Genomic DNA, 27,996 nt, shown 5'->3' on the forward strand with positions numbered 1-27,996 from the left:
AATTTGTATGTGGAAATTATACCCATAAGTAAGTTTAAAAACTGAATATTATTTGAGTAAAATAATGTAAAACTATTAGATATAAAATTACTAAAAATTTCATTGCTAAATAAGAGATAAATATGAGATATAAATTTTGGTAGTTTCGTAATTCATGTGATTGATATATAAACGTACTCTTCTGTTCATGACGAAAAATATTTTTTTTTTTCATTTAGTGAATGTTTGAATGTACAATAAAAACCACGCACCAAAATTATAGTCTGTAAAAGTAACTTCACATTATTTTTGTCCACGATAATTTTTTAAAGTATTATCAAACATGCACATATAAATACTTTGTTTGATCAATAGCACCCCCCGTGTGAAAATCCTGGCTACGCCCCTGTACATGGCTACATATAAGATTAAAGAAACACCTTTTTGGTATCATAAAGATAAACTTCGAAATTGCATGGAAGGTAGGGATCAACGCGAGTGGCTACAAACGATCGTGGGCAGGTGATGGCGGTAGCCACCTTCTACCCCGTGTCTTGTCTATCGAGCTTGCTAGGAGAGGCAGCAGCTTTCAAGTGGCCATTGCGGTTAGGTCGAACTCAGTTTCAAGTGGTGTGCTTTGAGACTGGTTTCCTGTCTATGTTCTTATAGTGGAAGAGGGGCTCCAATGGGTGTTCTTATTTAGATGCGATTATGCGAGATTGTTCCAACTTTTATCTAGATTTTGTGTCTTTTAATTTTTATTTTATTACACGTTTGGGTTTCATTGACTTTTTCTAGCTCGAAATGCTTCTACTTATTCCGACCAGGTATGGGTAGAAGAGGCTCTGTTAACTGGTCCACTTGATTATATTAACAAAGATGTATTGACTTCTATGTCTTCTATTGCTTAATATATTTTGCTAGTTGATTTAAAAAAAAAAGGAAACACCATTTTGACATATTTCAATTGCGTAAATGTGTTTTTCTCCCTGCAAAATAATAAATTGATGGTCTTTGTTTTGTAAAACAAAATTATTTTTAAATTTTGAAAATACACATATGTTTAAGTTCCTAACACTGCGTTTTGAAAGACCACATCTATAGTAATTTTTAATATTATAATTACATTTTTAGTTCTTGGATATTTTGTAGTCCCTCCTAAAGACTCAAACATGTATATTATTTAGTCCCTGACCCTGAGAAAGACTCAAACTTGTTTCAAAGAAAAATTTAGGGACAAAAATTCATATTTTATGAGTCAAAAACATATCTAACCCTTTTAAGCTAGCTCCACTAGCGGATTTGAATCTTGAAAAGAGAAAGTTCAACCTTTAAAAACATGAGAAAGTTAGGATCATGAACATCGGTGGGGTGCCAGGCATAAAATTTTAGGGGATTTTCATATTGGGTTAAAGACCAAATTATAAATGGATTACACACCACACGCCTCAACTGCGAGGTTGACCTCGAGAAGAGAGAGCTTGGATCTGCGGTTGTCGTTTTGAAGGGTTGGAGTGTGGAGAGTGGGATAGTCGGAGGGAGAAGGTTTAGGGTTTTCTTCTGAAAAAATTTGAAGAGTGTGGGAGAGAGGAAAAATTGGGCAAAAAATTTCTATTGTCACGGTCCCTAAAAAAAAAATATTATCCCTTATTATCACAGTTCCGCTTATAACCGTGACAATTGAGCTTTAGCCACGGTTCTGCCTATAACCGTGACAATTGAGGAGTGGCAAAATGTCATTTCTGTAGTAGTGAGTGCTTAATACTTTCCTAAATCTTACAATGTTAGATTGTTGTTAGCTCTTCATCAACAAGACAAGTCACTTGGTCACCATTATCAGGAAGACTTTCGGTGACGTCATCATGGCCACACTAATTAACTATCAGCTCTGCTCAGGGTCGTGTAAAGCTTTGGAATAATTAGGCAATTGCCTAAGGCCCCAAACTTATTTAAGGCCCCAATTTATTTTTACCTATATAATATACATAACAGATATTGAAATCATTTGAGATCGAGGAGTAGAAATAATAATAAGTAATGGAAATTTTAATTTCATTGTCCAGTATATTAAAGCAGCTTAATAATCAGAATCATCAGAGTAAGAGGGTGTTTCATGTTCTGTTGAGGATGGTACTCAGGGTAGTGTGGAAGGCAGAGTGAAAGGGAGAAGGAAAGAAAGGGAAAAGTCTAAAATATCCCCTGGTGCACCGGTCGACCAAAATGCTACTTGCCCACCCTAGTGGGCACCACCCTTATATATAACTTATTTTCATTTTTCTCTCATACTATAATTAGTAGTTAGATCATGTCATATTTATATTTTCTGATTTTTTTAATAATTTAAATATTAAATAATTGGCTTAATTCCACTTTGGGTTCCTAATGTTTCATAAATGTGCGATATGCACCCCCTGTGTATAAAACGTGTGGTCAAGGTCCCTGACGTTTCTAAAACGTGCGATTAACGTCATTCCGTCCAAATCTATTTGGTTCCTTAGTTGACCAAATGGAAAATGCTGTCGTGGCATTATTTAATTAATTAAAAATTTATTTTCTAAATAAAATTAGTTCAACATTATTTCAAAACATAAAAATAAAAATTATTTCAAAACAAAAATTTATCCAGAAGCTTCTCTTCAACTTTCCTAATCAAAACAAAAAACTCAAACCCAGATAAAATCCCCAACTCCCTCTCCCACCCCCACCTGCAATCACCACCCTAACCTCACCCCAATCAATCTGCAACCTCAACAAACCCACCCCACGCACCTGCAATCGCCACCCTTAACCCATACCTCACCACAATCAAATAAGTGTCATGTCAGCATTTCGTTTGGTCAACAGAACGGAAAATGTTGTCGTGGCATTATTTAATTAATTAAAAATTTATTTTCTAAATAAAATTATTTCAACATTATTTCAAAAAATAAAAATAAAAATTATTTCAAAACAAAATTTATCCAGAAGCTTCTCTTCAACTTCCCTAATCAATACAAAAGAACTCAAACCTAGATAAAATCCTCAATCAACACCCAACCAACTCCCTCTCCCACCCACCTGCAATCACAACCCTAACCTCACCCCAATCAATCTGTAACCTCAACAAACCCACCCCACGCACCTGCAATCGCCACCATTAACCCATACCTCACCACAATCAAATAAGTGCCACGTCAGCATTCTGTTTGGTCAACAGACGAAACCTAAAAGAAGGACATTAATCGCACGTTTTAGAAACGTCAAGGACCTTGACCGCACGTTTTATACAGAGGGGGTGCAGATCGCACATTTGTGAAATTAAGCCTAAATAATTTCATACTTTTGAAAATAATTAATTTATTAATATTGCATTTAATAGTTATTAATGACATTAGAATAATTAACAAAAGTCAATTGTGACATGACTTTTCTACCATTAAAATGTATGATGACAAAGTCTTTTTTTAATGATTAGATGATTAAAATAGTTTTGATATATTGATTAATGACAAATTAGAAAAAAAATGAATTTAACTAGGATTAGAAAAAAAAACTTAAATAGGTGAGGTGATATACATATTTAAAAATGAAAAATGAAGAGAAAATATGAAAATGTTTGATATATGTTGATAAAGTGTTTTATTCCATCAATGCATGACGCGAGATTTAAACTAAAAGAGAGTTATTTTAAAGGGTATATTATAATTTTTAGTAGTGACTATCTACTTTAGAGATAGATTCAATAGATACTAATATGACTATGATATTCTTTTTAATAATTGGATCTAAATGAAAATGATGCTAAATAAATATGCAGAGGAAATGGTGAGTCACAAAATTAGGAGACGGTCAATATTTTATGTTAAAGGATCAAATGACTGATTCATTCTTAAACCCAAAGATTACATTACGCAGCCTTCTCTTTTAAGCAAGAACTAATACCAATTGAAAAACAAACCATGACAGGTGTCAACATATATTCCAAAATATATGAGAAACAGAGGCTAGAGAGATAAAAGCAAAGCAAAACCCGTTCGTCTCAAGAGTCTCACATTTCAGTGGCAATTTTGCAATTTTTCAAAATTCTCCTCATAAACTTGGATTTCTTTTTCCAAGGCATCAATTTGTTGTTGCTTAGCTCTGAGATCTGTATCCCTTCTTATCTCGGCCATTCTTGTCAATCCAACCGTAATTTCCATCTGATTAATTTTAGACTCCAACTCCTTTTTCATCTCCTGGGATGATGTTTCTAGCCTTCGATTTTCATCTCTTAAACTTCTACATACACTCTCCAATCTGCTTTTCTCATCTGAGTTTTTTTTAATCAACATATTCAAATCCCTAATTTCTTCTTGGAACTTTGTGGCTGATGACGTTCCTCCATCGCTTCTTGGCCTCTTTGACATCTTATAACATTTTCTATAATCTTCCTCAAGCTCGTTTATCTTCTCAGTTTGGTTTTGTATTTTCTGGTCCTTCTTATGAGATTCATATTCTAGGTTGGAAATTTTAAAATCTTTAGCCTCATTCTCTAGCTGCAACTGATGTACCAGTGCTGTGAGCTCCTCAATACGAATGGTCATATCTGCCAAGTCTTTAGTTGTAGGCATCCTCTCCTTAGGCACATAAATTTGAACATCCCTGGCTTCTCTCCATTCTGTGTACTCAGGAGTAACGGTAGGACGAGGTGTTCCAGTACCTTCTATTTTCTTTCTGTGGACATGTTTCCAAGAGCGTTTCACTAGATTTGTTTCTAGGGCATTTCCAACGGTATACGCGAAATTATATCCTCCAAGCTGCTCTTTCAATGGTTTGACTTGGACCTGTCGGAGCTGGCGAAGAGCCACAATAGGAGTGTAGGATATACACCCTCTTGTCCCCATCAGCGGGACATGATGGAAACTTCCACAACCAATGATTATATCTTTCGGTTTATACCAAGGACACACCCAGAAGAACTTCTCTGATTCTAGCTTTGCGAATTCTTCCTTCCATTCAAGGACCGTCATTTTTTTCACCGGTATTTTGTGAAAATCCACCAGTGCAATCGGAGCAGAAACGTCCATATGGCGGCGGACATAACAATGAGTTATAATCCACACGTAAAGTAACTGAAGGCAACACTGAAGATTCCCTTGTTTCTTTTTATTACGACACACATCCACAGTGCGCAACGTTTCTGCTAGTACCGCTGGGATAGGGCACGCCTTATTTTCTACAAATTGAAAGTAGGCATCCATGGCGGCTCGGTCAATTTCCGTCTTTCCACGAGGGAAGAGAACTACCCCAAAAATGATGAGGAGCAAAGTCTTCTTGAAAGCGGCCCAATTTCTCATTTTAACTAGCATGTCAAGATGTTTTTCAAGCATGTTTCTTTTCAAACCACGGACCTGGTTGTTATCATCCTTTGCAAGGCATTTTTTAAGGCAATCTTCTGGAATATTTAGGGGACCTATCACCTTTGATATCTCCACATGCTGCTCCTTATAAAGGTATACACCTACCTTATCCATTATCGGACAATCCATCATGGTAGTATACTCCTCTAGAGTAGGAACAGCATCAAATTGGGAGAACTCAAAACACCGGATGTTCGAATTCCAGAACTGAGTCAAAGCGCTCAAAACATCCACGTCTACTTCGATATATAGTAGGCTCAAAAATCGCCCATACGCCCTTGTAAACTCGCAAGTTATACCTTTAGGAACCAGCCCCACAATTCTCTTGAGTTCCTTATAGTCATCGATCACGGCTGAAACCTTTATGTTTCTCTTTATATCTGGCACAGCTTGAACCCCCTCCATTTGGACTTGTTAACAAAATTTGTCTATTCTGCAAGAAAAAGAATAGATGGAGAAGATATTACTACCAATGAATAAACTACTTAATTCAACTCAAAAAATCAACACAAACAAGCATTTAAGACCTTAATAAAGGATACAAAGAAAGATGAGGGCTTTTATTAAATTTTACAACATAATAGTACTTAACAAACCCCCTTATGAGCTCACACATATTACACTATGTATGTGTATATAATCGAGCTTAGAAACATCAAATTATCATGCATAGACCAAGTAATAATTACTTATAATCATAAATTAATCTCACTATCAGAATCTAACAAGAAAAAAAAACAAAGATACCCAAAATTCAAAATCTTCATCAATTAACCTTAAGTTCACATTCTTAATAAAGGATACCATAAAGATGAAGGCTTTTATTAAATTTAGGCTTAAATGCACTTTTGGACCCCCAAGTTTACATTTTTTGCGATTGTTGACCATTATCTTATGATCTCAATTTGTAGAAAAATAAGACAATGGTCAACAATCGCAAAAAATGTAAGCTTGGGAGTCCAAAAGTGCATTTAAGCCTAAATTTTACCACATAAGTTTACTTAAGAAAAAAAATTATTGAATTAGGGAACATGCAAGTAGACATGCAAGTATGTTGGAAATGTTTAATTACGAAGGATAGTATTAATTTTAAATCATGCAAGTAGATGATGAAGGACATTTTGACCTCTAAACTTTGGTCCCCAGATTACCCCGTCACGTAGACAGACAAGGTCCTGGCCACAGGATTAATCAGACGTAGGTATTCCCTATCCACTGATTAATCAAGGGGTCAGTAATAATCTGGGTGATGACTCGATGATTGACGGTAGACACTAGGCCTCTCACGACAAACCACCGAGACATCTCCTATGCCTAGGCTAACACGGGCTCGGGTCTAGAGCCCAAATAATATGTATCAAAATGAGCTAAATAGAATGTATCTGAAAAAAAAATACGGCAATGAGCAACAAAATTACTATCATGGAATATTCAATAGCAAAACTCATAAATTCATTATCTAAATCATAGTGTCGCAAAATGCATGTTTACTACAGAACTGGGGCTTTGTAAACCTATCTTGCATATGCATATTTACTACAGATTTAACCCAGCAAAATGCCATTCTACACGTATTTCAAGACACTTACATTTTCCTATTTGTATAGAGAGGAAGTAAAGCCAAACAGACCTATGTTAGCGAAGAGCTCAGCTATTTGGGTTATTAAACATGTGGCTAAATGAAAAGTGAGAATTGCTGTTTGTCATCATAATTGTAACATTAATTACTTGAAGGGCACAATATATTCACAAGAAGACCATTCGGTTTAGCATATCCTAAAGACCTTTATATTTGTAATAAATCAAGAATAAAAATGGGTACACAGGATACCAGGAAAACAACATATTTACGCTTTGAGTATGCTGCCAGATGACTTATGATAACATCTCCACTCAAAATAGTGGATCTCTGAAATTTCATTAGCTCAGTAAAATTCCATTTTCATAATTAATGAAGAATAAATCTATTTATTAGTTTTTTTAGTACCCGAAAATGGACCTTTAATATCAGCATCACTAAGAGAAAGACGCACCTGTGCTTCTCAGAGATGCGGCGGCGTGACGGTGAGAGAGTGAAATAGGGTGAGATGTCGCGCCGGTCAACGTCGGCCGGAGATGGTACACTGTGGAGATGCAAAGATGTTATGCCAGTATTTGAAGATGAAAATAAAAGCATAAGAGGAAAGAATTAATAGAAGAAGATGAAATATGGTTCTTTATGGCTTGGATGACCACGAGATAGAAGGAGCTCATACCTTCTTGTGTCTACTCCAGAAAGTTCAAGCTGCAAAAGAAAGAAGGGAGGCTGCTTGCTGGCTGCGCAGGTCTTCAATCTTGGGTGTTTTGTGTCTGCACCCTAGTATTAGTGTATTAGGGTTTAATTTGGGCTGGGCTTTTTTTTGTCTAGTCATTACTAAATGAACTAATATAGACTTTCTTGCACGTAATATATAATAAAACTTTCACTTCTTGTTTTTATTCGTAATAAATGAATCAAAGTTAACATCTAGTGAAATAATGAATAAAAAAAGTATTTTTTTTTCAAATTTATAAATATCACATTTGTTATAAATATTGTTTAATATACCATGTAAACAATTTAAAAAATATTATTTAATGATCACCGGTTGGACCCCGATTCAACCACGGTCCAACCAATAAACCTTAAACCGGTGCCTCAACCAGTTCAATGACCGGTCCGGTTCTGCAAACATTGATTATAAGTATTAAGAGTAGTTTCTTTGAATAATAAGTATTAGTTAATTAATTTAGCTCTACTCTAGAATGTTCTCTCTAGTATGCATGATTGGGCCAATCATTTGGGCCTCAGTGCACTGTCCTTTCCAATATGTACTAGTTTATGACCCGTGCCTTGCACAGGGAGTTTAATTTTAAATTTTTGTTTAAATTTTTTTGAATAAATATTTTATACTATTTTTATTAATTAGAGTTATGTGTTTTTTTTTAGTATTTTTTTGCACATTTGTGTTTGTCTCTTTTTAGTGTGTTTTAAAGAATATTGTTCTAAAAAATAGGCCATTGTCGGCGTTTTTTTTTTTGCAAAGTAATGTGGTGTAGGGTGTAAAACACATATAAATAGATTTATGCACGTAGATTTACGAATATGAAACAATTTATTGAATATTTGATAATCACGGTCAATATACGAAATAAGAAAAATTGTTTAAATTATTGAAATTGACCACATAGGTAAATATTCAAAAAAAAAACAAATTGTCATTGTTGCTAAAGACGAATAAGGAAAAGTTTGGCACATAGGCTATTTATTTGTAAGCAATCTTAAGGAAATGATACTAAATCTTCTCCACCTCCATCCTCTTCAACATTACATTTTTGCATCTGTATTTCCAACATCTTCTGGTATGGAACCTTCGTCGGAGCGACGATTATTGGCTTTGTTGGAATCAGAAACGTTGTTTGCAATAGCATCCATCGCGAGTTTTTGGTTCCAGGAATCTGAGGCAATCTTAAGTGGTATATCAACAATTGAGTCAACGTCAGTGTGACCATCTCTTTGGATATGTTCAACGACTTCATTCAAAATTTTAAATTTGAGCATTTTCAGTATTAATTTATTATTACTACAATTGGTAATATCTAATTTATAATGTTTCATTAAAGACTTTAATTTTTTTTATATCACATTTATGACATGCAAAGTTTTTTTTAAATATGCATAATGTTAATTATTCTTAAAAGATAATTATTTGTTGGTATTAATTCAAATGCAAATATTTGTATGCATTGATATTCCTTTTAATTGTTGGTATTTGCATTCGATCAGTTATAGTAAGATTCAATGAGTAGTCCACTGACTTAAACAAACCTATATTACAATAATTATAACCAACAACTCAGTCAGAGATTTCACATGTGAAACAAAAATATCAGAAATCATGAAGTAGATATAAACAATTATGATTTAGCAATAAAAGTTTTAAAATTATACCTTTGATTTGAATTTTGAAATTATTTGCGGGTCATTGCAAATTTTCAGGACGTTAAATGCTGATTTAAACCATCATCCGCATCTATCCTTCCCCTCTACTTTGAAAAGAAATTCCTTGTGGACTAAATCAACAATTTCTCTTGGGGGGTGTTCCATGTAGCCGTTCTAGATTGTATTTTATATAAAATGAAAAAATAAATATATTATGAATTAATTGAGCAATGTAAAAGTATTTTTTTTCATAGTTTGGGTTAGCCTTCTCTTTTGGTTTTCCAAAAAAAAAGTATTTATTTTTAAATGAATATGTTCACATTTTCCCTTTTTTCCACTATATCATTGCTTTTTTTATTGATCAAATAACAACCTTCGCGATAAAAAAAAATGGTCAAAGTTGCAGAGCCAGTATTATCAGCACCATTTATAAACAACTTGTACCTAATGTAAACAGAAATAATGAAATAGATTGTATATTGATCAAATTAATTAATTTATGCAATTTGGAGTTTACCGTATGGTAGAAGTTATGCGCTTGTTGCATTTTGGAAAATAATATTGTGCTCCGTCGGAGTATGTTGATGTGTGACATTCGCAATCATGATAATACCAATCATCTGTGCTCACAATTTCCTTAATTGCGGCATGTACAATAGATATTGTACGTTGTAATAATAAATTAATGGTTTAAATTTAAGTGTTTAATAACCGTTAAATAGCTGAATTTAAATTTTTTAAATACGTTATTTATTTCTAAAAACCTTTTTTTATCCTTTTTTTAAAATTGGTAATAATTTAATGTCTTAAAAAACCATTAAATACCCGTTTTAGAAACTTTTATTTTAAGAAATAAATACAGTAGTTAATCATTTCTCCCATTGAGTAAAAATTAATCTATTTTAAATCTGTTCAAGACGTGTATCAAAATATTTTTATTCCTATTATAATGTTATGATTTTAAAGCAATTAAAAATAATGAAAGATTATAAGAGTTTATGATATAAATTATTCGTATTTTATCTCAATTTTAATGTGTGATTACTTTCCTATAATAAATTATCAATTTAGTGCATTTTTAAAAGTATTGAATAGGTGATTATACGTTAAAAAAATAAAAACAGCTCATTATTAATTTTATTTAATAATTATTTAATTTTGTAGTTAGTGTATCTAAATTTATATCCCCATTTTTTTTATTTAATACACGTTTGGGGTAGTGTAATGCTAACATTATAAGTTTTTTACTAAATTAATAAATGTATCATTAATACTAATTAAATAATATAATAGGTAATGGTTTAATTAATTCAATTGTTGAATGAAAATCAATGTCTAATAAATTAAATTAAAAGTGAGGAAAACATACTGATCTGTATGAAACCAAATTTTTAATCTTTGTGCTTGGAAAAAGCTTTAGGAACTCACCTTCTTCAACAACTTTTAATCTTTCAATCAAAACGTTCATTACTTGAGTAGGAACTACTTCACACTCAAATAATCACAAACAAAAACTATGTTGTTATTGTCCACTAAACTTGTTCAAAGTAATATGATATCCTCACTACATACATACCCGTGTCTATAACACACTGCTTGTGGAATGTTAGGATTGAACATTACTGTAGTGTAGTTTAAACCAACAGTTAGCTTATATTCCCTGGAAAAAAATTTAGTCGTCGATTGTTATTCATAGTTTGTACATGTTGGTTTATTGTATAAAAGTTTATGTTTGGTTGTTGACCAAAATAATTAGGGTTAATCGTCTACTTGGCCCCTGTCTTTGTCTCGCCGTCTGAAATTAGTCCCTCCCCGGAAAATTTACAAATCTGGGTCCTCTCGTTTGCAATAAGTTTGGAGGAGATCCTCACCGGAGCCCGGAGCTCCAACGAGTGATGACTTGGCATGCTGACTGGAATAAAAATGCTTAAGTGGATTTTAAAAATAAATAAAAATTAAAATACAAGTCAGAAAACTAAATAAAATTAAATAAATTAAATAAATTAAAAACTCAAATTACACCAAATTAATTAATTGATATGAAACTTATTAAGTAAAAAATAAAAATCACAACAATCTTCCCTAAATAAATTAAACCTAAAATTAAACAAGATTTATTAATCAAATTAACTAAAATTAAACCTATTAACTAATAACCCTAATCTGCTTATCAAAAAAATCCATGGTGAAGTTAAACACGTTAAACACAGAAAAGCTCAAATCCACATCTCCTTGTTCATCATCTTCATCTTCTCCATCTCATCATCTTCATCCCCTCAACCTCTGCCTCTTCCTTTCTTCCTCCACACACCTTCTCTGCGGATCTCTCTTTCTCCCCTTTTTCTTTCTGGCTCCAATTGCAAGTTTCTGGGTTGTGGTGGCTCGGTGGCTAGGTTTGGGTGGTGGTGGTGGTGGCTCGGTTGTTGGGTTTGGGTGGTGTTGGTGGTGGCTAGGCGTGGTGGCTGAAGTTGACTGACGTTCGCGTCTGGGTTTGGGTGGTGATGAACCCAGATCTGGAAAAGGAGGAATAGAGGTGATCTCTCTCTCGATCTCTGCCTCTTCTCTTCCATGGCTGAAACAATGAGGGGATTCATAAATTGAGCACCAGATCTAACCTTCTTCCCTACGATTCTTGATTTTTCTTCTTCTTCTTCTGGCTTCAATCAGTGTTTTTCTGGGTTGAGTTTTTATGGATTGAGATTGGAAGCTAGGGTGGATCGCTGGTTCTGAGGTTGAAGGTGGCTTGGCTGTTGTTCGGTCTTGGAACTCATGTTTTAGGGTTTTAATTGTTGGATTGAGGTTGCGGTTTGGGGTGGGGGTTTGGGGTTTCGGTTGGGTGGGGGTGATGGTGAGGTTGCAGGTTTGGTGGAGAAATCTGGTGGACAAACTGTACTATTGAGCACTGGTTTGAAAGGCAAAGAAAATGCTAAAAGTAAAAGCAAGATGGATGAGGATGAAGATCATAATCCCTTGATATCAGAATTTGATTTGTGTTCGTTCAAAAAAGAATTTGATATGTGTGTATAGGACCGTAGACTTCCATTTGGTACAATGATATGACTTGAAAGAGGTTGAAGAATAGAAACACAGGTTGAATATGATTAGGGTTCGATTTTGGGGGTAATTTGAGGGGGAAATTGTAGATTAATTTTGGGGGAATCAGATTATGTTAATTAGATTAGTTTTTGGACTTTGATTAGGATTAGTTAGATGTTAAGGTCAATTAGGAAATTTTAATTAATTAAAATTGATTTGTATATTTATTTTAATTTTTAATTTTTTTTCCTTGACACATCAGCATCATTTGTCCAGTCAGCATGTCTATTCATCACTCGCCGGAGCTCCGGGCTCCGATGAGGATCTCCCCCAGACTTATTGCAAACGAGAGGACCCAAATTTGTAAATTTTCCGGGGAGGGACTAATTTCCGACTGCATTATGTTGTAATATACACCATTATGTTCTGCTGTCATCATTGTTATGTAGGATGCCTGTTTAGCTGTCATTTCTTGTTTGTTATAGTTAAGCTCATCTACTATGAACTTGTTTTGAAACTGTTCCAAATTATCAAATATCGGGTAGGGCAGGCAACTATGATCCTTTAGAGATTTGTCATTTCATTGTAGTATTTTTTCTATCTCAGCCAAACACAAATTTTGCAACTGGTCACCTTCAATATATAGATATGAAAAAATTGACAAAGTTAAATTTTAATTTGAAACCATTTATCATTAATTTATAAAAAATTATAATATGCGTGTAATTTTTTTTTTGAGAATAAAAGTCATGATATTATTAATGAAAAAGTCATGAGAACAATCCTCTCAAGTAGATGGAAAGGCAAAGCAAGAGAACAGATCTAGAACTAGCAAAAGTAAAGCCTAACCCCCCGAGCTAAAAATTGGGAACACAATGGATCTAGAGCCGAGCCTCATTAAAACCCCCAAAGGAAAAACCCAATGGGAAAAAACCAGAGGGGGAAAAAAAGTACTCAAGCAATAGACAAAAGATCCCAATATTAGCGAAAAGCCCCAAACATGAAATATTATGATAAGGGTCAACATACAGTAAACAAAAGGTAACCTCTATATAAGGAAAATACAAAGAACCGAAACCATTAAGAGCCCAACCAAGCTATAGACTCATTGAAATAAACCAGATCCTTAGAGTGATTAGCACCTCTTTTGGCCAGCTTATCTGCCTCAGAATTCGCTTCCCTGTAGATGTGAGACACTTTCAAGCAATTCACCTCCACAAGCCATTGATCAATTTGGTTTAGCATGCTTAGAAGCTTCCATGGTCTATTGCTGCAGTTATTGATCCAACCCACTGCCAAAGAGGAGTCGCTTTCAATAGAAATATTGCGAATCATTCTAAGCAAATAGAACTGCAGAGCCTCATGAACAGCCTTAACTTCAGCTTCAAAAGCAAAGCCCAAACCAGTATTTTTGGAGAAGAAGCCTAAGATTTCATTCCTGCAGTTTCTTAGAACACCACCAATGCCACAAATCCCCGGGCTACCTTTAGCAGCACCATCAACATTCACTTTAATTATACCTGGCTCTGGAGGAAGCCAGCTTGCAAAACGAGCTCGAGGAGAGTTAACAACAAGCTTAATACTCTCAAAATTCCGCGAAAGTTGATCTAGAGAATATGAGGATTTTTGAAGCAATGGGAGAGGCCACCAGCCAATGCGAAGTACATGTAAATCCCAAACTTCAGAGCTAATAAAAGGTTTCTGATTAAAACATACCTCATTTCGGGATGTCCAGATAGACCATGATAAAGCATAGGGAATGAGACTCCAAAGGATTTTATCAGATAATCTAGGGAGAGAATCCCATTCCAAAATGAGATTCTCAAGAGAAGCAGGCATTACCCATAAGGTTCCTTCTCGGTTTAAGATAGAAACCCACAAACGCCATATAGGATAGCAATGTAGAAGGAGATGGGATGAAGATTCACACACCTCATTGCACAAAACGCAGTTTACGGAATCATTTAAAATAACACCTCTGGCTTGTAAATTTTCCTTTGTAGCAATACGGTTTCGCTGTGCTTGCCAAAAGAATAGAGCAACCTTTGGAGGGAGAAGCTTTGAAACAGCTTTCGGAACCTGCCAGCTATGATGATTATACAACTGATTTTCATACCAAAAGCATAACTCTTTTACAGAAAAAGACCAGTTCGATTCAGGCACCAAATAATCTCATCTGATTTTCCAGAAGCTGGGATTAAGCTATTTATTACAGAGCAGAATTGAGAATGAATTTCCTCTTCCCATTGAAAAAACTCACGGCGGAACGACAAGTTCCAATGCCATCTACCTCCATAATAAGAGCCCACATCATCAACCAATGCACCCTTATTTTCACACAAGGTGAATAATCTAGGGAACAGATCACAAAGAGCTCTCTCACTAATCCATGGGTCCAACCAGAATTTTGAACATTTGCCATCACCTATTGAAATCATAAGATTGTCTCTAAAACCCAATGCCATCAAATTGTCATCTTGTAAAGTACTCCATATATCCTGAATGATTCTGGAACCCCTTGACAAGTAACGAGAGCCTTTATGCAACAATAGAGAGCAAGGTTCAAGATCATATCTTTCTATTAGAAATTTTCTCCACAAACTGTCCTTTTCCCTGCCATATCTCCACGCCCATTTTAAAAGAAGTGCCTTGTTTCGCCACTCAATAAAACCAAGACCCAAACCACCTGCTTCCTTATTCAAACACATATGATCCCACCCAATCCAATTGATTTTGCGCTGACCTTGAGAATGGCCCCAGATGAAGGCACAGAAGATCTTTTCAACCTCCTCCACAATACCTTTTGGAGCTTTAAATATCGCCATTAGGAACAGCGGAATGGTGCACAGAACAAATTTTACTAACACTAATCTCCCACTTAGTGATATAAAGCTTGAATTCCAGGACCTTGCCTTGTTGCGCAATTTCTCCAACATTGGCCTCCAAAAGACTAATCTCCTTGGATTCCCACCAAGAGGGGCACCCAAATACTGAATGGGTAGGCAGCCCACTCTCCAACCAAACAAGTTTGCAAGCCTTGATACTTCATCCTCAGGGACATTACAACCTATCAATTCTGATTTCTGATAATTGATTTTGAGGCCCGACGCATAGAGGAAGGAAAGCAACAAATTACATAGAGTCTCAAATTGTGTCTCACTATAATATGCGTGTAATTATCAATTATCAATTCACTCAAAAGTACTGTAGCAAAAAATCCTTAAATTTGTATATTAAAATTTTGTTTAAATGAATGAGATATAGTAATTAATGTTTTTTTCATTGTCTGAAAATCAATGACTAAAAATCAAATTATTTGAAAAACCGTTGAACATGTATACTAAATATGAGTTTTATTTATAAAAAGGGAAATGACTATGGTAGTTAATGTTAATATTGATTGATTGGCATTCATTTATTAGAAAAAAATTAAATAAGTTTATTTAATCACTTTTTCTAAAACTAAATTGGATATTAAATTTTACGGCTTTTTTCCTTGAATAAAAATTAATGCATTTACTAACACTAAAAGACATTGAATTCTAAACACGTTTTTTAAAATGAAATTAATATAGAGTTTAAAAGTTATAATAATTTTGCATTCAAAACCATTAAAATTTGTGTATTTGAACCGATATTTTTTTTTTTAGAACAAAAACCGATATTTTTAATGAACGGAGAGGATATGTCATAGTTAATTTTGTCATCATTGACAAAAATTAAGCTATTTAAAATACATTAAATTGGTGTGCAAAAAAAGTTAATGGTTTTTATTATTAATTGACCAATAATTAATGAATTTTAAAACCATTAAATAGGTGTATTGCAAAAAAAGTTATTAAAAAGTAAAAGAATATAATACTTAATGTTTTGATCATTGACACGAAATTAATTATTTTAGATACCTTAATTTGGTATATTGAAAACATTTTTTAAAAAAGTAAAAGAAACACAATCCGTTATATTTTTGTATTTGCTGACAATTAATGTAAAAGGAAATGAGTTCAACAATTAATTTTATTGATATTTGACTAACTTTTAATGATATTTGACAACCTTTAATTTTTTAAATAATAAATGATATTGAAATAATTTTTAATATTATTTAATGTTATTTAGTAATTGACTAAAATATATCTTAATCAAATAAAATTATTAATGTTTTTAATAATATACTATAAATAATAAAATTAATTTAATACAACGATAATTCATTAATCAGCATTTAATACATGTCGTATTTTAATCTAAATAAGTAATTAAAATTTAGAAATTTCAAAATGAATTAAAAAATCATTAAATAAATAGTAGTCATTGTTTTTACCATTGATTAATTATGAATTTATTTTAAAACGTTTTTTCTTTAGATTTATAAAAAGAAATGATTTCAGCTGTTAATGTTATTGATATTTGACTCACATTAATTTTGAAATAATGACTAAAACACATATTAAAAACCTTTTTCTATAATTCATAAAAGAAAATGAACTAAATAAGTAATTAATTTCCTTAAACAAATAATTAATGAATTAAATAAGTAATTAATTATTTAAAAAGGGTTTTTTATTTAAATCGAATACAACATTTATTATAATTAGCATTTATCGTCTTTTATTAATTGACTCCAAATTAATGTATTAATTTCCTTAAATAAATAATTAATGAATTAAATAAGTAATTAATAATTTAAAAAGGGTTTTTAATCGAATATAGAATTTATTATAATTAGCATTTAATGTCTTTTATGAATTGATTACAAATTAATGTATTTAAAAACGGGGAAATGTCATTAATTGCTTTTACCATCGAAAATAGCATTTATTATAATTAGAATTTAATGTCATTTTTAGCAGTTAATGTTATCGGTAATTTAAAGCATTTTTTAATGAATGAAAAAAGTATTTACTAAGTGCACAAATCACGTAAATTTTAAAAAGAAACAAAACGGGAAAATGTCATGAATTGCTTTTACCATTGATCAATTATGCATTTAATTGCTGACTATAAAAAATGTTTTTTTTTTCAATTTATAAAAGGAAATTATTTAGCAGTTAATGTTATTGCTAATTTAAAGAATTTTTTAGTGAATGAAAAAACTATTTAATAAGTGCACAAATCACGTAAATTTTAAAAAGAAACAAAACGGGAAAATGTCATTAATTTTTTATAAAAGGAAATTAAAGGAGGTAATTAATTAATTTCAATTTTATTTTTTTAAGTAAATAATTAGTTGAATTAAATAAGTAATTAATTGATTTCCTCTTGTAACAAAAAAAAGTAATTAATAAATTCGGCAGTTTTTTTTTTAAAAAAATTGACTATAGCATTTTTTGTATATAGAATTTAATGTCTTTTATGATTTGATTACAAATTTCGTCAATAATTTAAAGCAATTTTTAATGAATGAAAAACCTATTTAATTAGTGTACAAATCACATAATTTTTAAAAAGGAACAAAACGGAAAAATGTCATTAATTGCTTTTACCATAGCCTAATTATGCATTTAATTGCTGACTATAAAAAACCGTTTTTTTTTTCAATTTATAAAAGTCAATGATTTAGCAGTTAATGTTATTGTTAATTTAAAGCATTTTTTTAATTAATGAAAAATTATTTCTAAGTGCACAAATCACGTAAATTTTAAAAAGAAACAAAACGGGAGAATGTCATTAAATTTTTATATAAGGAAATTAATGGAAATAATTAATTAATTTCGAATTTTAATTTTTTAAATAAATAATTAGATGAATTAAATGAGTAGTTAACAGATTTACTCTTATAATCAAAAAATAATTAAGTTAGTCATTAATTCGGTAGGTTTTAAAAAAAATTGACTTTAGCATTTTTTGCATATAGCATTTAATGTCTTTTATGATTTAATTACAAATTACGTCAATAATTTAAAGCATTATTTAATGAATGAAAAAACTATTTAATAAGTGTAGAAATCACGTAATTTTTAAAAAGAAACAAAACGGGAAAATGTTATTGATTGCTTTTACCATATGCTAATTATGCATTTAATTGCTGACTATAAAAAACGTTTTTTTTTCAATTTATAAAAGGAAATGATTTAGCAGTTAATGTTATTGCTAATTTAAAGCATTTTGTAATTAATGAAAAAGTATTTACTAAGTCACGTAAATTTTAAAAAGAAACAAAATGGGAAAATGTCATTAGTTTTCTATATAAGGAAATTAATGGATATAATTAATTAATTTCAATTTTTAATTTTTTAAATAAATAATTAGATGAATTAAATAAGTAATTAACTGATTTACTCTTATAACCAAAAAATAATTAAGTTAGTCATTAATTCGGCAATTTTTTTTTTAAAAAATTGACTTTAGCATATATTGCATATATCATTTAATGTCTTTTATGATTTAATTACAAATTACGTCAATAATTTAAAGCATTATTTAATGCAAGAATATCCTATTTAATTAGTGTACAAATCACGTAAATTTTAAAAAGAAACAAAACGGGAAAATGTCATTAATTGGTTTTACCATTGACTAATTATGCATTTAATTGTTGATTCTAAAAAACGTTTTTTTTTTTTCAATTTATAAAAGGAAATTATTTCGCAGTTAATGTTATTGCTAATTTAAATTATTTTTTAATGAATGAATCATGTAAATTTTTAAAAAGAAAGAAAATGGGAAAATGTTATTAATTTTTTATATAAGGAAATTAATGGAAATAATTAATTAATTTCGAATTTTAATTTTTTAAATAAATAATTAGATGAATTAAATGAGTAATTAACTGATTTACTCTTATAATCAAAAAATAATTAAGTTAGTCATTAATTCGGCAGGTTTAAAAAAAACATTGACTTTAGCATTTATTGCATATAGCATTTAATGTCTTTTATGATTTAATTACAAATTACTTCAATAATTTAAAGCATTATTTCATGAATGAAAAAACTATTTAATAAGTGTAGAAATCACGTAATTTTTAAAAAGAAACAAAACGGGAAAATGTTATTGATTGCTTTTACCATATGCTAATTATGCATTTAATTGCTGACTATAAAAAACATTTTTTTTTCAATTTATAAAAGGAAATGATTTAGCAGTTAATGTTATTGCTAATTTAAAGCATTTTTTAACTAATGAAAAAGTATTTACTAAGTGCACAAATCACGTAAATTTTAAAAAGAAACAAAATGGGAAAATGTCATTAGTTAATTAATTAATTTCAAATTTTAATTTTTTAAATAAATAATTAGATGAATTAAATAAGTAATTAACTGATTTACTCTTATAACCAAAAAATAATTAAGTTAGTCATTAATTCGGCAGTTTTTTTTTTTAAAAAAATTTACTTTAGCATATATTGCATATATCATTTAATGTCTTTTATGATTTAATTACAAATTACGTCAATAATTTAAATCATTATTTAATGCAAGAATATCTTATTTAATTAGTGTACAAATCACGTAAATTTTAAAAAGAAACAAAACGGGAAAATGTCATTAATTGGTTTTACCATTGACTAATTATGCATTTAATTGTTGATTCTACAAAACGTTTTTTTTTTCAATTTATAAAAGGAAATTATTTCGCAGTTAATGTTATTGCTAATTTAAATTATTTTTTAATGAATGAATCATGTAAATTTTAAAAAAGAAACAAAACGGGAAAATGTTATTAATTTTTTATATAAGGACATTAAAGGAAATAATTATTTAAGTTCGAATTTTAATTTTTTAAATAAATAATTAGATGAGGAAATTAAAGGAAAGAAGTAATTAATTGATTTCCTCTTGTAACAAAAAAAAATAAGTAAGTAATTAATTCGGTATGTTTTTTTTCTAAAAATTTGACTATATCATTTATTGGTAATAGCATTTAATGTCTTTTATGATTTGAATACAAATTACGTCAATAATTTAAAGCATTTTATAATGAAAGAAAAAACTATTTAATAATTGCACAAATCACGTAAATTTTAAAAAGAAACAAAACGGGAAATGTAATTAATTGCTTTTAACATTGACTAATTATGCATTTAATTGCTCACTATAAAAACATTTTTTTTTTCAATTTATAAAAGAGAATTATTTAGAAATTAATGTTATTGATATTAGACTAACTTTAAATAGGTAATTAAAAACGGTTTTATATTTTAAAAAAGGTAAGATAAAAACGTGTTTTTGGTATTTGACTAAAGTTTTTTTTATATATAAACTTGAAAAAAAATCCAGAATGAATTACGAAAATAGCGAATGACTAATTGAATATAAACTTTAGATGACGTCTGTTTATATTACTGAAAAAAAATAAACTTAATACAACAAAGGAATCTGTAATTGCATATAACAATTAATCTTGTACTTTATTGTTGAAATGAATTTTATTGATAAATAAAGTAAATCATGAGAACAATCCTCTCATGTAGATTGAGAAAAAAAAAATAACGAAAAGTGACCCAAGACAAAACAACAACTGATTAAATTTTGGAATGTGTGAGACCCAAGATTTTAAGCTTAAAATAAATTAGTGAATTCCTTATTAACGAATAAGTTCGATGTATCGTAAAGGGAAACCTGAACAAGAGTTTATTGGATGAAATAAATTTATGAAGGAGAAGGTTCAGGAAAAGTTCAAGGATTGTATCAAAACCGATAAGAGTTATAGCACGATTAATATTCGCCTAAGCCTAGGTCAAAGACACTAGTAAATAGCTAATTTACACTTTAGGACGCGATGGAAACTAATTCCAAAAATCTTCAGAGAAATGTTAGAATTTCTCTTATTCGTCTATAAACAAGTATTTCGATGCGAATCTCTGGAATGTACGAACGTCAAATTCCAATTCTCGGAAGTTTGCCGAAACGGAATCCCTGATAGTTCAAAAACCCTAAAATCGACGGACGATGAAGACTTTTTCTATTCGGAGCTTCAAGTAAAGATTTCATCCGCGCAAGCCCACTCTAATCGACGTTCCGAATCTTTCTTCAGAAGGAAGTTTCTGCATCCGAGGTCAAAAGCATAAAGTGCATAAAGTGCATTTTTAAGCCGGTAAACATTAAAAACAAGCCTCGAAAACCAAAAATCATACTGATATTTCTTTGGAGAATTAGAAGATTCAGCGGGAAGAATATCGTGTCTAAAATACGTTGGAATCAGTAGGAAAAATCGGAATCGCGAAATTCTCATTTTTCTGCATTTCCCATTTCCTATATATAGTATGAAAAATGAAAAAAAAACAAAAAAAAATCACAAACACAACACACACGGCCGAGAGCTCTTGGAGGATTGGAGGCAAAGTGATTTTTTTTCAAATCTTGACCGATCGTCGTTCCGTTCGTTGCTACGCGTAGACATCGAGGTATAGTTACTATCCCTCACTTCTGATCGTCAGATCTGTTGACTTTTTCTATGTTTTTCTGAGCTCAAAGTTTGGAGCTTTTTGTAAAACTGTCCAAATAAGCCGATTTTGGTGTCTAAACTTATTGCCTACTTACTCTAGAGCGTGAATATCCGGTTGTTTTCTGTTGAATCTCGCCGAAATGCCGCCGGGATCAATTTCTGTTGGAAAAACCCATTTTTGGGTAAAGTTCCGTTCTTTAAGCTGAAAATTCACGACTGAGCTTAGCTTTAGTAGGATTAGTTGTTATAAATGTCGTTAGGATCGATCCCATCCAATTTTTTTTTCGAAATTCCAATTTTGAAATTCTGAGCTGAAAATAATGACCAAAATACCCCTGCGACAGTTTTCGACCCGATAATTTTTCTGAGAGTTTCCCTGGCCTAGATATCGCCTAAGAATACCTAAGAATTGATTTAGATCGAAGAAAAAGTTCGAAAACCCTATTTTCTATAGTGGCCGAAACCTATTTGCTTGGGTACCGTGTCCAAAAATAATTTTTGAGTCTCTATGACCTGAGCCATTGCGTAGCTCTTTCAATTGTCGAAATTTTGGCGCTGGTTTTGTGTCATTCCGAGTTCTGTAGCTCGAGTTATGCACGTTTTAGCGAATAAAGTGTTTTTGTACAAAACTTGAATCGAGTCAAAACTCATCCATTCGGGGGAAGCCCTTCCATTCGTGCCTAAATGTTGTACTCTGAAGCTTCTCGAGCTTTGTCGACCATTAGTTAGGATTGTTTCGACTGTATCGACTTGTGTTGATTCATTATTGCTTTGTTTGCTCAAAGGTTCAATTGTGGAAACCTTGGGATTGACTGAGCAAGCTTGTGAGCGAGACCTGCACCGCGAGACTAGAACAACTCGAGGTTAGGGCAACTTACTTACTAGCTATTTGTATTGTAGGCGTCGATAACTTCGACTTGAGTATTGCTTGATATTGAATATTGCTTGGATATTGTTTATCGCTTTGAATTGGAAAATGTTTTCTGGAGGCTTCGGCCGGGTGAACTTATATGAGACGTGTGTCTCCGTTTTCTGAGAGGCTTCGGCCGTTTACTGGTTTCTGTCTTATCGCTTTCTAGTGGATATGACAAGGTTATGTTTACAGCACTGCCATATTGATTCATCGCTCGATAGAGCTTGATGTATTTGCGTTATGATTAAATTGTGCTGACTATATTCGTGCATTTTGATGCCACTTTTGGAGTGTAGAATACACTTACCTTCGTCATGACAAGGACGGGTTTGTTTTGGGAACGTTTGTTAGGTCGGACCAAGGTTCGAACCTTCATTGTTTTAGGGGATCTAGTGTTTTCTCGGAGAGTTGTTTGGGTTTGATGGGAACTTTGAACTTATAGAGTTTTGGACCGAAAATAATCATAATATGTTTTATGTAAATAAATCCATAATATACTTACTAAGAATATAATGTTTTTAATTAATGACGATGATTCAACAGAAAAGACTTAGGAATGAAAGTGAGTTTGGAAAACGGGAATGGGTCGGTGATTCTAGCTTTGGGAACTTTATTTTGAAAGGTGTTGGAAATGAAAAACTGAACTTTGGAATTAACGACATAATGGACTAATTCACGATGGAACATTTTACCTAATAAGAGAACTATTGTTTTAAGGGAACTCATTTTATGGGGAAGAATTTGAAGACGGGCTTTAGCCAAGGGTCTGGGCATTAGTAAGGTACCTAGTAGAGTACACTTGGCACAACAGGTAGTGACGGTCAGCCGTGTAGAGTTGTATCGTGCCTGTTGATGTCTGGCGTAGCAAGCAGAATGGTTAAACCCGTAGGGTCACAACCGACTTGACTATAGCCTAGGGTTCTCGTTGTAGAAGCCTTTGGTCAATGAACCAATTTTACCTGTGAGGACGAATCGTTGTTTAGCTAACCATATTGCACCCATGCATACACGCGATGAAGTGCCAAGTGGAGTACTTCGGTATAGCAGGAAGCAACGATCAGCCGTGTAGAGTTGAATCGGTCCTGACTATACCTGGCACAACAGGAGGTAACGATCATCCATGTAGAGTTGTATCGTGCCTGTTGATGTCCGGCATAGCAAGCAGAAATGGTCGAACCATGTAGAGTTGGATCGTCTTGACTATAGCCAAAGGTGATAAGTGACGCCCGAGCAGAAATGGTTAAACACGAGGCCAGTGTTACGACCGTCTCGAGGTGCCCAGCCTTTAAGTGGCAATACCATTGGTTTGTCCCGTCGCCAAGCAGAGTGACGTTATTCGGGTTTGTGTCAGCATATTCTGCATTGGCACACCATGCATCTTATTATGATTACCGTTGTACGACATATCATGCACTCTAACTATAATTGTTGAGACTTGATGATTTGATGTTGATAAACATCGTTATGTGTTTGATAATTGAATTGTGTAAGAGATTTGATAACATGTCATGTATATACCTTAGGGTAGGCAACACATAACTTATATGTATATATACAACATATATATACCCCCTTTATCGCATGTTGGTTGTATATCTTTTGTATTCTGTAAGTTGACCCTAGCTCCTTGGCTTTGTTTGTATGTTTGTGTTTGGGCGGTCGGCCTGCTGCCAGGCGTCCGTCAGCCGATTCGTGATGACTCGTCACTCGAGGAGGACCAGGAGCGTAATGACTATTACTGAAGCTTTCGACGAGGACCCGGACTTCAGGCCTGATCGAGGAAGGGTCGATGAAAGTAGTGTGGGATATGGGTGGTTAGAGTCTTTGAGTTGGTTGTTAGAGTCATAGCTCTGATTGTCATTCCTTATTTTGGGGCAGGGCAGGTCCCCGACTATTAGCTTTTCGTGTGATTCCCTTCCATGAGGATCACAGGGAGTTTGTCGGACGTAGGAAGTCTTTTGAGGCCGTTTTGGGCCGACTTACTTTCGTTGGAGGACTGTATTCAGAATACTTGACCTTTTGTTTTAGTTTGTACATATTTGCCCACGGGCACTACCTTTCCGTCACTGGAGGTCACTCGTGACGATGTTTTTAGTTGCAGCGAGGGCTGTGCTTGTATTGTATATTAATCGCTGTTAATCGCGATTGGGTTGAGTCTTTATTTCGACAAGTCTTTTTATTTAAACAAAACGAAAAAAAAATACCTGCTTTTCGGCTTTATTTTATTTTGAGTTACTAAAGTGACGCCACCGAAATCGGGGTGTTACAGAATGAATAACAACTGATTAAATATTTCCATAAACCACCTAACTTCAGTAATTCTATTTGCTATTTTTTCAAATCTAAAACAAACTATGTCACCGGCTCTAATTTCCATTCTCTTGCAGAATTTTCGCCAACCAGATCCTATACGCGCATCATTAGGTTTTGACGAAAGCACGTTGTACGGGATGTCGTCTATCACACCAGTACAAAGTTGAACGGGAGATGTTCCAAAACTTAAAAAAATGGAACGATTTGAGAAGGTAATACCTGAATAAAAAACCACGAAATCAATTGTGTTGTGAACACTCACGGGATCAATAATAAAAAAATACCCTTGATTCATATCCATGAAATTGTTATTTTTTGCGTCTATAGGTCTAATGACACCTTAATCGTGTAAAAAAAAATTGAAAGGGAATGAGGAGAAACGCATATCGTGTAATACATGAATTTTGAAGAAATGATATTGGATTACAATAAAACACACCAAAGACATGAAAAATTGATTTCAGAGGAGAATAATGACATACCTTTGTATAGTCATGAAGAACCACAAAAGGAGATCTTGAAGTCATGTAGAAAGACTCTAAAAATCACAACACGCAGAAGATGGCTGAAAGTTCCGGAGACCAAGAAAGGTTGAGAGTTGTGCAAATAAGATGATGGAGAAATTTAAATAATGGAGAGATGAATGAAGAATAAGAGTCTTATATAAGCTTTTAAAGTGAGAGGAGTGTAGGTTAAGGAAAATGGTGTACATTAAGAGGAAAGAATGAATGAAGGCCATGTAGGATTTTTATTGAATTTAGCCAATCATGAGGTGCCACGCAGGCGATGATTGGACCTAGAAAAACCCCTGAATGTATATATTATGGATTAGCCTTTGGGCAATAGCTGGATATCAAGGAATATTTTATCTTCTCTTATCCTTATCTCTTCCTTCTTTGACTTTTTAACTTGAGTAGTGTAAATTTGGAGTTTATTTACCAATCTAGTGTAACTTTTAAAATATTTACGGATGTAGTGTAAATCGCCACTAGCATCGGCGATATATATATATATATATATATATATATATATATATATATATATATATATATATATATATATATATATATATATATATATATATATATATATATATATATTTTCTCATTTGAGTTAAATCGCCAACAGCCGTGGCGACATATATATATTTTTCTAGTATCGTCGTTGAGATTGACGTTAACCAAATATTATATATATATTTTCTTTAAGTGTCGCCGTTAGTGTTGGCGATTTTGAAAAGTTTTAGTGTTGCCATTTGTTCTTTTATTTTTTATTTTAAACCATTAATGCTTATAGGATTGGCTTCCTTCGGTTTTTTTTTCACCTTGACGTAGTTAATAGTTTTAAAACCTAAATATATATTAAATGGATGCATGTTAGATAAAAAAACATCCATGCATGCAATCGGGGCCATCATATTTATGTTTTTAGTATTGAAAATAAAAGAAGTCGCCAGTGGTGTTGGCGTTGTTGCTTAAAACAAAAAATTTGTTTATAAAAGATTAAAATCGCCACTCATGATGGCGATACTCTTTTTTTTAATATATATATATATATAATATTAACGCCAACCGCATTGACGATACCCCAAAAAATTGAATATCGCCAGTCCCATTGGCGATTTCTCCAAAAGCTGAGAAGAAGAAAAAAATATATCGCCGATGCTAGTGACGATTTACGCTAGTCTCGTAAATATTTTAAAAGTTGCACTAGATTGGTAAATAAACTCCAAATTTACACTACCCAGGTAAAAAAGTCTTTTAGTCTCCTTCTTTCCCTTCTCTCTAGCTGCGATTACTTGCAAAAATGAACTAGAGATGATAAATGAGGAGATTCTTCACAAGGTTTCAGAACAGCTGAGGCAGGTTATGGTTGTATCTTCTGAGAAGCCTCCTAGAATGGATTGGAGCAAGAGGCCTAGAACTGAGGTGGAAAACACAAACATCCAAGGAAAATCAAAGGCAGCCTAGGATTACCTTGGATTAGAAATCCACATACTTATATGAAATTTTAATCAATAATTTACTATCCATCAGCATTTAAGGTGTAAAAAATGTGATACTATTATAGGTTAATAGAAACCTAATTTCAAATTTCATATTGATTATTTCTTTTATTGTCTTCTTTTCATATTGATCACACTCACTTTACAACTAATCTAGTTTATTTCAATAATGTTTTCACGCTCTGCTAGGGCAGGCGATTTCCGGCAGGATCACTGGCCACGGAATGGAAGACAAATGCAAACCAATGATCGGAGACAAACATTCTCCTTCTCCGTTTTCATTGATGGCTTGGGTGATAGGATCTCAAGGAGGAAAGTGGAAAACATCTTTTCTAAAGCTGGACATCTGCGTGAAATTTTCGTCCAAAGGCAAAGAAGTGTGGGAAGGCGTTTCAGAGTTGGTTTTGTACGCTACATCACTGATGAGGAAGCTTGGATTGCAATCCGAAAGTTCATGGATTACGGTTGGATGGGGCGTACCTGGAGGTAAAGAAAGCCAAGTACCAAAGAGTACCTCGTCATGGCGAAGCACAACGTACATGGAGACCCTCAGAGACTAGGAAGATCGATAAATCGCATCAACAAAAAATCTGGAAACCAAAGGTGAAAGCTACAGGTGCCTTGACAGAAAAACTCCAAGGAGATGGGAGCCTTTCATACACGACGTCCAATATAGATAAAGAATGGCTCAAACGGTGTGCGGGGGCATCAATGCATGGTTTACAGTCCATAGAAAGCTTGCAGGAGTTTTTTATTAGAAATGGTTTAACAAGCTTTAACATCAAACCCATGGGGGCGAAGGATGTGTTATTAGAATTTCAATCCGAAGAGGATAAAGATTTCATTTTAAAGGAATCGAGGGGCTTCTTTGAGGATCGATTTGAAGGAATCTCTTTGACACCAGAGTTATGGTGTGCTACATCACACTTGGTGTGGGTGAGACTATGGAAGGTACCGGTGTGTGCCTGGAATGGTGATTTTTTTGATATGGTGGCAACTACTTTTGGAAGGTACGTATGTA

General features: G+C 32.7%; 1 protein-coding gene across 1 annotated transcript; it reads right to left on the minus strand.

The window, feature by feature from the left end:
• Positions 1 to 3,786: 3,786 nt before the first annotated feature.
• LOC130738896 (uncharacterized) lies at positions 3,787 to 7,750 on the minus strand. The gene is made up of 3 exons (XM_057591073.1): positions 7,613 to 7,750; positions 7,391 to 7,480; positions 3,787 to 5,790 (listed from the first exon to the last, which is right to left on the minus strand). Exon 3 carries the CDS (start codon positions 5,760 to 5,762, stop codon positions 4,014 to 4,016), a length of 1,749 nt encoding a protein of 582 aa, XP_057447056.1. The 5' UTR covers positions 5,763 to 5,790; positions 7,391 to 7,480; positions 7,613 to 7,750; the 3' UTR covers positions 3,787 to 4,013.
• Positions 7,751 to 27,996: the final 20,246 nt, after the last annotated feature.

This window comes from Lotus japonicus, chromosome 2 (assembly GCF_012489685.1).
Source record: "Lotus japonicus ecotype B-129 chromosome 2, LjGifu_v1.2".
NCBI classification, from domain to species: Eukaryota; Viridiplantae; Streptophyta; class Magnoliopsida; order Fabales; family Fabaceae; genus Lotus; species Lotus japonicus.

Coding starts and splice junctions, on each gene's coding strand:
- LOC130738896 (XM_057591073.1), bottom strand. CDS start 5,762: ATGGAGGGGGTTCAAGCTGTGCCAGATATAAAGAGAAACATAAAGGTT.